The following is a 9,620-nucleotide window of genomic DNA, read 5'->3' as shown; positions in this document are numbered from 1 at the left end:
TACAAGCTAGCTAAACCGTGGGAAGTTAAGCTTACCTTACCATGGTTCCTAGTGAACCATGGTTAAGGTTAGCTTCTCCTAGAAGCTACCTCTACCCTATATATTTGTAATTACCTCTCTTGTACTCACTTTTTAACAATTTGAGAAATAATATTCAGATTTCTCTCTCAAGAGTCACTCTAAAAAATCGTGGAGATAATTTTCTCTCTAAGGTTTCACCAAGGTTTCAAACCTTGCCTAGGTTCCTTAAGCTTCTACATTGATCTAGAAGTAACCGAACCTCCTTCTAAGGCTTCTCCTCCATTAAAGACTTCTTCATGGAGAATTCAAGCTTCATCCAAAGGTCTACCTCAAGAGTTACGGTCCTAAGCATGGAACAAAGTGAAGGAACATCAATCTCCTCACTTAGCTCCATCATTAAGCAACTGTGGCATTGAAGCACAACCCATTAAGCATGGACACAGAGGTTAAATGGAGAAGAACAAGCATAACAGAGACAGACAAATATACCCAACCTCAAACAGAGATTACAATCCACAACAAGAGGCCAACCCAGTGGTTTTTAGCCTTCCATTAAAATACAGAAACGAAAATGGGCAGAGCAGGAAAACGAAAATGGCAGAGAAAACAAAACAAAATGAGTAATCTGTATTTCAAATGTAAAGCTTCAGTTCAGATACAAAATGCATATAAGAGGAGAAGAAGAGAAGCAAAACGTTTAGAGCCAAAAAAAACGTGAATAAAAAATGGTCCAGAACAAAGAACCAGCAGGCAAGCCAAAACCTAAAGGAACTGTAGCTGTATGAGAGAAAAACGTAGAAGGAAAATGAAGGAGGCTACTATTCACGTAGTCACATCAGCCTTCCTTGTTAGTGGCTGCCAAGTCAGCCCTAACCTAGACCTAAACCTAAAACGAAATTGGGCCCCTCCACCATACAAGTCTGACCCAATAATAATAAAATAGACTAAAAACAAAAGATGAATGCTGAGGTGGAAAATGGTGCAGCAGTGACATGGCATATGACGTGGCAGCTCCACTTGAAGTCCAGAAATTAATTCCAAGCCCAGATAATTATTAAACTGCCATGAAAATAAAAATTTGGAATAATTAGATTCAAAAAATTCAAATTAGTTAAAATATGAATTACCGGTCCAATTAAAGCCCAAATAGAAAACAGTGCAGATAATCAACAATTAAGCGCAAATCAGAGATTAAAATAAGTACAGAAAGGTAAGAAAATAGGGGAAAATAATGACTCATTACATATCACATATTATCAACACACAACATATGAACAACTTAAGTTAACAACTTTATAAACAACTTCAGCAATATACAACATATTTAAAATTCATCTATAAGGTCAACTTATATAAACAACATAAAAACAACTTAGTCAATCTACACTCTAGCTTCCCTCACCTGAAGATTGGCTCAGAATAGCCAACAACTGTGACGAAATAGAATTCCCTTCCAAAGCTCAACCCGGAACTTCAATCCTCCCAAAGCAAGCTTTCTAATCTGAATTTCAAGAAAAGCCAGAAGGCATTAGTGGTCTAGAGGAGAAAAGGAGTCAAACAGAGAAATTTGGGAGAGAAAGGAGCTCACTGACCCAGAGACCTTCTCTCTAAAAACTCACATTTTCCTGAAGGCCCCCAACCCCTATTTATAGACTTTAGAATTGCCCCAGAACGGCCCGTACCGAGTTCGGAACGGGCCGTTCCGAACTCCCAAATCACGCACAAAATCCACGCCCAGAACGGCCCGTTCTGAAATCAAAACGGCCCGTTCTGAAATCAAAACGGCCCGTTCTGAAATCAAAACGGCCCGTTCTCCTTCCCAGAACGACCCGTTCTCCTTCATTTTTTTAAGGCCAAATCAGTAGTTTGGAACGGCCCGTTCTGGCTACTGATTTTTTTTTCTACGTTACAATACTCCCCAACAATAGGAATTTTCGTCCCCGAAAATAGGTCAAGTTTTCTCTAACTTGCACCTCATCCAACTCTACCACATGACTCGGGTCTCTGATGTAGTTCCTCAATTGTGAAACGTGAAACACATGCTCTCCCTCTTCAAATTCTAGAGATCTCCTCCTCCTATCAGCATAGGACTTTCATCCACTCTGGGTAGCCCTTAACCTTTCCTGAATCTATCTCACCATCTCAGTAGTCTAAAGAACTAACTCTGGATCAACCACTACTAACTCACCTTCCTGATACCAACATAATGGAGTCATACACCTCCTACCATACAAAGCCTCAAAAGGAGCCATGCCAATACTCAAATGATAACTGTTATTATAAGTAAACTTTACCAATGGTAACACCTCCCAGCTACCCAGATGATCCAACACACAAGCTCTCAAGAGATCCTCCAATGAATGAATTGTCCTCTCTGACTGACCATCTGTCTGTGGATGATAAGAGAAACTCAACCTCAACTTCGACCCCAAAGCCTGATGCAGAGTTTGCCAACCTGGAAGTAAACCTTGGATCTCTGTTAGAGATAATACTGGAAGGCACTCCATGTAACCGTACTATCTCTCTAATATACAACTGTGCAAGTCTCTCCAAGGACCACCTCTTGACAGGAAGAAAGTGCACACACTTTGTTAACCTATCAACAATCATCCAGATAGAGTCACTATTCCTAGCTGTCCAAGACAACCCAACCACAAAGTCCTTAGTGACACTATCACACTTCCACTCGGGAAACTCCATTAGCACTAAGCTCAAAACTAGCTGCCCTCTCAGTACCAAGCAATCCCAAAATTCTCAACAACTTTGGATCTTGTAATTGCTTAGTTCCTACCTGTCTCAAGAACTTATTAGTTATGGTGATCATACCACAACTAATACGATCATGAACAACCTCCACCTCTAATCTCAAATCTCCGAACTGCTCAATCAGCTCCGACTCCCTAATCAACATAACCGACACATGTGAATGGATTTCTTAATCAACACATCTGCTACCACACTCGCCTTCCCAGGATGATACATCAACTGGAAATCAAAGTCCTTTAGAAATTCCATCCACCTCCTTTGCCTCATATTCAACTCCTTCTGATCACTAAATACACTGAATCTCGCACCATACAGATAGTGCCTCCACGACTTCAAGGCAAACACCATAGCTGCAAGCTCCAAATCATGAGTAGGATAATTCCTCTCATGAATCCTAAGTTGCCTCGAAGCATACGCTACTACTCTCCCTTCCTGCATCAACACACAGCCCAACCCCTGGTGAGAAGCATCACAGAACACATCAAAATACTCACCAGTGTCAGGTAACACCAAGATTGGAGAAGTAGTCAATCACCCCTTCAATTCCTAAAACCTCTGCTCACAAGCGTCCATCCAAACAAAACCTTATCCTTCCGAGTCAGTTAAGTCAAAGGCATTACTATTCGAGAGAAACTCTATGAATCTCTGATAGTAACTCGTTAACCCAACAAAACTCCTAATCTCCGTAATAGTCCTCGGACGCTCCCACTGAATCACAGCCTCCACCTTGACTGGATCCACTACAATTCCCTCTGTCAATATCACATACCCCAAAAACCACACCTCAGACAACCGAAACTCACACTTGGACAGCTTAGCATACAACTACATCTCCCTTAGCACCTCTGAACGAACCTCAGATGCTCACGATGATCTTCCAAAGATTTAGAATACACCAATATATCATCAATGAAGACCACCACAAACCTGTCCAAGAATGACCTGAAAATCATGTTCATGTAATCCATGAACACTACTGGAGCATTAGTGACACTAAAGGCATCACCACATACTCATAGTGACCATACCTAGTCCTGAAAATAGTCTTCGGTATGTCACTCTCCTTTACCCTAATCTAATAGTATCCAGATCTCAAATCAATCACCAAAACACCGAAGCTCCCCTCAACTGATCCATCAAATCATCAATCCTCAAAAGTGAATACTTATTCTTTAGCATCAACTCATTCAGTTGCCAATAATCAACACACAAACGGCCCCACCATCCTTCTTCTTCACTAACAATACCGGGCACCCCAAGAAGAAACACTAGGCCTCACCACCTGTTTCTCCAACAGATTCTCAATCTGTCTCTTCAGCTTTACCAACTCAGCTGGAGCCATCCTATAAGGAACCACTAATATCGGTCTTACACCTAGTACCAGACCAATGCTAAACACAACATCACTGTCGCCACCCGCCGAAACGGACCTTGGCAATCGCGACGATGGTTGGACTCGTTTTAAAGTTTTGAAAGTGGTGGATTGCTAGAATGACTTATTCTCAAACTGAGACCTTGTCGAGCTAACAATTTTATTAAATGATTCACCAATCCATGTTAATCCCAAGCGGGACCCTCTATGGATTAGTGGTTTTCGTAAAAAGAAGGGTTCTTGGAGTCGCCACCAATGTTTTACTCAAAACATTGGAAAAAGGGATAAGGCAATTGATTTTCGCAAATCAACCTTGGCCATTACAACCAGAGTTGGGTAAGGGAGTCGGTTACGTGTGGGGAAGGTGTTAGCACCCCACAACGCCCCTTTCGGGTTCCCTATGACGGATTATTTATTAAATAATAGCGTAAAATTACTAAATTACCCCTATTTATTATAAGCGATTATATATTAAATATCTACATGATGACGAATTTAAATATGCAACAATCAGAAAGCGGTAAAAGAAGGGATTTTTAGAAAAGAAACCTCTTGAAGCGTGCTTTTTATATATCAATGAAGTCTAGGAGGCTTTTTGGCACTCCCTCCCTCTACAAGCTCGCTCGCTCCTTCCTAAAAAATAATTTTTGACTATGGAAATCCAAAAGATTTCCCTTCGACTAAGTTCGAATCTCCAAGCTAAATGCTCGGAATTCCAGAACTTCGTCGGATCAACTCCCAGAGAGATTTCTAGGGCAGAACACTGCTCAAAAACCCCAGAATACTCAAGGAGGGAGTCAAAACTGTGTGAAAAAGTGTGGAATGACGTCCAAATGACGTCCTATTTATAGGGATGAGGCGCAGTACGGCCCCTGGGTTCAATACGGCCCGTATTGAGTTTTTGTACTTCAATACGGCCGTATTGAATTCAGTACGGCCGTATTGAAATACAGAAACTTCAATACGGCCGTATTGGTTTCAGTACGGCCGTATTGTAGTACAAAATGTGCAGTACGGCCGTACTGAACTCCAAGGAGGCCGTATTGAGCTCCAAACCTCCCACTTCCTTATTTTTGGCTACTCTAAGACCTCTAAACCTACAGATAGTCATCCTATGGTCTTCTAGGAGTCCTTCTGGCTGACTTTCCTTTGATCTTTGAGAGTCTTCGAGTCTTATTTCCGACCCGGACAATTTTAGGGGTCTACAATCACGCATAGGTGACAATCCCGACACATCATCTGGGAACACCTCAAGAAACTCACTGACAATCTCAATCCCAATGATGGCCCTCTCCGTCTCAACATTCAGGGCGACAAACAACATGAAGCACTCAACTCCATCTCTCATCAACTGCTCAGCCTGACCCGCTGACAACAACACCTCATCCTACAACTGAGGAAATACCAACTCTCTTCGAGCACAATCTATAAAGATGTGATGGGCAAATAACCAATCCATCCCTAAGATTATGTCAATATCTACCATGAGCAACACAATCAGGTTCACTCAGAACCTTCTACCAAATACTTCTATCGGGAATCTCACACACATCTCCGATGTCACCAAAGAAATTGAAGTCAGAATAGATACATACAAATCAACGTGCCATGCAGACACCGACAACCCAATCTCCCCACATAATTCAACAGAAAAATAACTGAATGTGTGGCACTAGAATCAAACAGGAACAAAACATCCTCACCTACTGCTTCCCCTTCCTCTTCACCAAATCTGATGAAATGGAAATCTCTATACTTGACAATGCAAACATTATCCCCACAACTGTAGGCCTCGGTGGCCTCGGGGCACTCCTAGATGAAGTCGACGGTGTCTGACAATCTCTAGAGATGTGGCCTGGCCTACCACACCTGAACAAACATTCCCCGGATAGGAACAATCTCTAACCACATGTGCTCCTCCACATCTGTAGCATCGCACCGACTGTGCTCCACTCTGAGAAGTAGCAGGACGAGGTCCCCTACTAACAGCTACTCTCTGAGACTGTGCAGGTCTATCATAGGGCCCTCTCTGCTGGCCTCCCCTCTTGAACTCTAGCAGCCTTATCGTTGCTACCACCACCCTTCAATCTCTCAACAGTCTTTGCCTTCTCAACCAAAGCAGGAAACTCCACTATAGACATAAGGACTATGACCTTCTTCAGCTCATGCCTCAACCCCTCCGCAACTTCCTACATCTCCAAGCCTCAGATACGGCCTAAGAGTAGAAACAAGCCAGATGCTCAAACCTCGTAGCATAATTTGGAACAGACATGCTCCCCTACTGCAGTCCCATGAACTCAGCCTCCTTAGCATGTCTAACGTTGTCCGAGAAATACTACTCCAATAAAACTCTCTTGAAACAATCCCAATCTACAACCACACCTCTGCTCTCTATCATCTGCCTGGTACCTCTCCACCAGTACATGATCTCGCCCGCCAGCATGTATATTGCATAGGCTAACTTCCTCTCCTTAGAAAATCCCAAAACACTGAAGATCTTCTCATCTCACACAACCACAAATCTATCACATCGGGATCTAAATCCCCCCTTGAACTGAGGAAGCTAATATCTCCTGAACTCTGCTAAATCTCTCTCATCCTGAGAGACCACCGGCCTAATTGCCTCAACCGCAGTCATACCCGCCTCCATCTGAGTAAAGTGAGCACTTTGTTGCTACATCACCATGGCCATCATCTCCATAGCCTTAGCGATCTGATCAAACTGAGGCTTCACCATACTAAAAGAATTCAAACATTCTTTTACTAACACTTCACCACTACAACTCACCAACACTAACACACAACAGAGATATGACACAACAGAAACCTAGAAGGATCACTCCCCATAGAGTAACCCAAAAGACTCGACCGGCTCTGATACCATAAAAGTGTAACGACCCGCCGTGGTCCCTACACTTAGTGGAATCGCACTAAAAATAGTGAACTAAGATAAATAATAAAATTGGATAACTTATAAATACAAAACATAAACAAAGATATATATATCATTAAGTTTTTAAGTATTAGGTATTTATATAGTTATGCAAAACTACTATCTCCTAGTGCCGATCAAGCACAAAATTGCTACCCAAGGTGGCAACTCTAACACGAGGATCAAAACTCCCCGTCTCGCAGCGGTCACCTCAACTCCAAGCTAGCCCTGACCTGCTCCCATACCAAGTATGATCATCGCAGTTCCACCACATGGAAACAGAAGGGTAAGCTAGAGTTCAAAATCAAACATGAAGCAAGAAACCACACACTTCAACATATTAACAATCATGCAATAAATGCATAACAATCATCATCACAAACGATCATACAATTCAACATAAAAACACAACTCATTCATACAACTTAGAAGCAACTTTAATACAACAACAACAACAACAACAACAACAACCATATACAACTTAATATTTAATGCGTCGTCACACATATACAACTGGGAGATCTCCAACAACTGAGGTTGAGCAGTCTAGGTGGCATAAACCCTACCGAATCCAGCGTTTGACCTATCTCCACCAGGTCAGGTATAGAACAGCTTTAGGAACTCCAAAGAGAACCAGGTATAGACAACAATAGTTGATTTCTCAGGTGTGCCACTTAGACTCGGAGGTCCAGTACTACTGTCAGGACAGAAGGGTTTGGGTATGAGCCTACCACAGCCTTGTCTAGCTTCACCAATCCACATGTGGAGTTAGCCCACCCACTGTCCTCCAAGTACCACGTACCCTCTAGTATCTAGTCAAAAACTGCATCTCTAACTAGATACCTTACTCAAATTGGTCATTCAACCATGACATGGATCGACTATTTCCATGTCGCCCACACAGTACTAAGGGAAAGTTGCGGCCCCCTGAAAGCTCAGTGCCTGGCAGACTTTGTGGCTGAACTGACGCCGACCTCGGTCGACGAAAAATAGGTATAGACTTTACATGTTGATGGGTCCTCCAACTCTAAGGGTGGTGGTGCAGGTATTATCTTGGAAGGGCCAAATAAGGTCACCTTAGAGCAATCTCTGAAGTTTGGCTTCAAAGTGACCAACAACCAAGCAGAGTATGAGGCGCTTCTCATAGGGCTAAGGTTGGCTCACGACCTTAGAGCGCGGAGAGTGAGCTGCAATAGCGAATCGAAGCTCATGGTGGAGCAACTCAGCAGGGCATATCAGACCAAGGACACCTTACTACAGAGGTATTTCCATGTAGCCTCCCAACAGATCTCCTCCTTCGAAGAGTTAACAATCCACCATGTACCCCGTGAGAAAAACGCAAGAGCTGACCTCCTGTCCAAGCTCACCAGCACGAAGCGCCCTGGGCAACATCAGACTATCATACAAGAAACACTAAACTCGCCCAGTCTGAACGACAAGGTCGTCAACACCAGTGATAATGTAGATCGAGGATGGATGATAGATATTTGGAACTACCTGAAGCAGGGAATTATACCCGAAGATAAAGGTGAAGCCCAAAAGATCAGGGTAAGGTTAGCTACGTTTGTCATTGTCGGAGGTGAACTGTTCAAATGCGGCATCTCCACCCCGTTGCTCAAATTCTTGACAGAGCCTCAAGCTACTTATGTCATCGAGGAAATCCATCGAGGAATATGTGGTATGCACTCCGGAGCACACTCGATGGCGACCAGGGTACTCCGAGCTGGGTATTACTGACCCACACTGAAGTTAGACTTCCAAGCCTACATACAAAGATGCACAGAATGCCAGCAGTTCGGTAATGCACATCGGTAACCTCCCGAAGCCCTCCACCAGATGATGTCATCGTGGCCTTTCACCTAGTGGGGAATGGACATCCTCGAACCATTTCCCCTCGTGAAGGGTCAGCTCAAATTCCTCATAGTGGCAATCGACTACTTCACCAAGTGGATCGAGGCATGCCCACTCGCCAAGATCACCACAAAGAACGTACAGAAGTTCACCTGGAAGAGCATCATATGCAGGTTTGGAATTCCACATTCCCTTGTTACCGATAACAGCCGACAGTTCATTGCGCAGAGTTTCGAGGACTTCCTCCGTGAACTCAGAATCAAGCACCTCCCGACCTCAGTGGAACATCCACAAACCAATGGCCAAGTCGAAGCTGCAAACAAGGTGATACTCTGAGAGCTCAAGTAACGGCTAGGAAGCGCCAAAGGACAATGGGCCAACGAGCTTCCCAACATCCTCTGGGCGTACCATTGTACCCCCCAATCGACAATGCAAGAAACGCCATACAGGCTAACCTATGGAGCCGATGCCATGATCCTGGTGGAGGTCGGTGAGACGTCTCATCGACGTCATGTCTTCGACAGTGAGCAAAATGCCCAGGAGATAGAGTTCAACCTTGACCTCATTGACGAGCTCAAGGAAGAAGCCCAGATCCGCGAAGAAGCCTGCAAGCTTCGAGCCTCCAGAAGATACAACATGCGAGTTCGACCTCGCTCTTTCCGGGTCGGAGACTTGGTG

The 9,620-nt window shown here is 43.7% G+C and overlaps 1 protein-coding gene across 1 annotated transcript; it reads left to right on the top strand.

Annotated features, from left to right (window-relative positions):
• Positions 1-6,429: 6,429 nt before the first annotated feature.
• LOC145949951 (uncharacterized) lies at positions 6,430-8,828 on the top strand. Its single transcript, XM_083060859.1, has 2 exons — positions 6,430-6,564; positions 8,124-8,828. The coding sequence occupies exons 1-2, from the start codon at positions 6,430-6,432 to the stop codon at positions 8,826-8,828; spliced, it is 840 nt and encodes a 279-aa protein (XP_082916985.1).
• The last annotated feature ends 792 nt before the right edge of the window (positions 8,829-9,620 follow it).

This window comes from Cajanus cajan, chromosome 7, assembly GCF_000230855.2.
Source record: "Cajanus cajan strain Asha chromosome 7, NIPB_CcT2T_4, whole genome shotgun sequence".
Taxonomy (NCBI): Eukaryota; Viridiplantae; Streptophyta; class Magnoliopsida; order Fabales; family Fabaceae; genus Cajanus; species Cajanus cajan.
This window is presented reverse-complemented; position numbering and strand designations above follow the sequence as displayed.

Bases quoted from the DNA above. Each gene is read 5' to 3' on its own strand.
- LOC145949951 (XM_083060859.1), top strand. From the start codon at position 6,430: ATGCTCCCCTACTGCAGTCCCATGAACTCAGCCTCCTTAGCATGTCTA. The intron at 6,565-8,123 runs GTACCTCTCCAC...TCCAACTCTAAG, and splicing joins TGCTCTCTATCATCTGCCTG to GGTGGTGGTGCAGGTATTAT.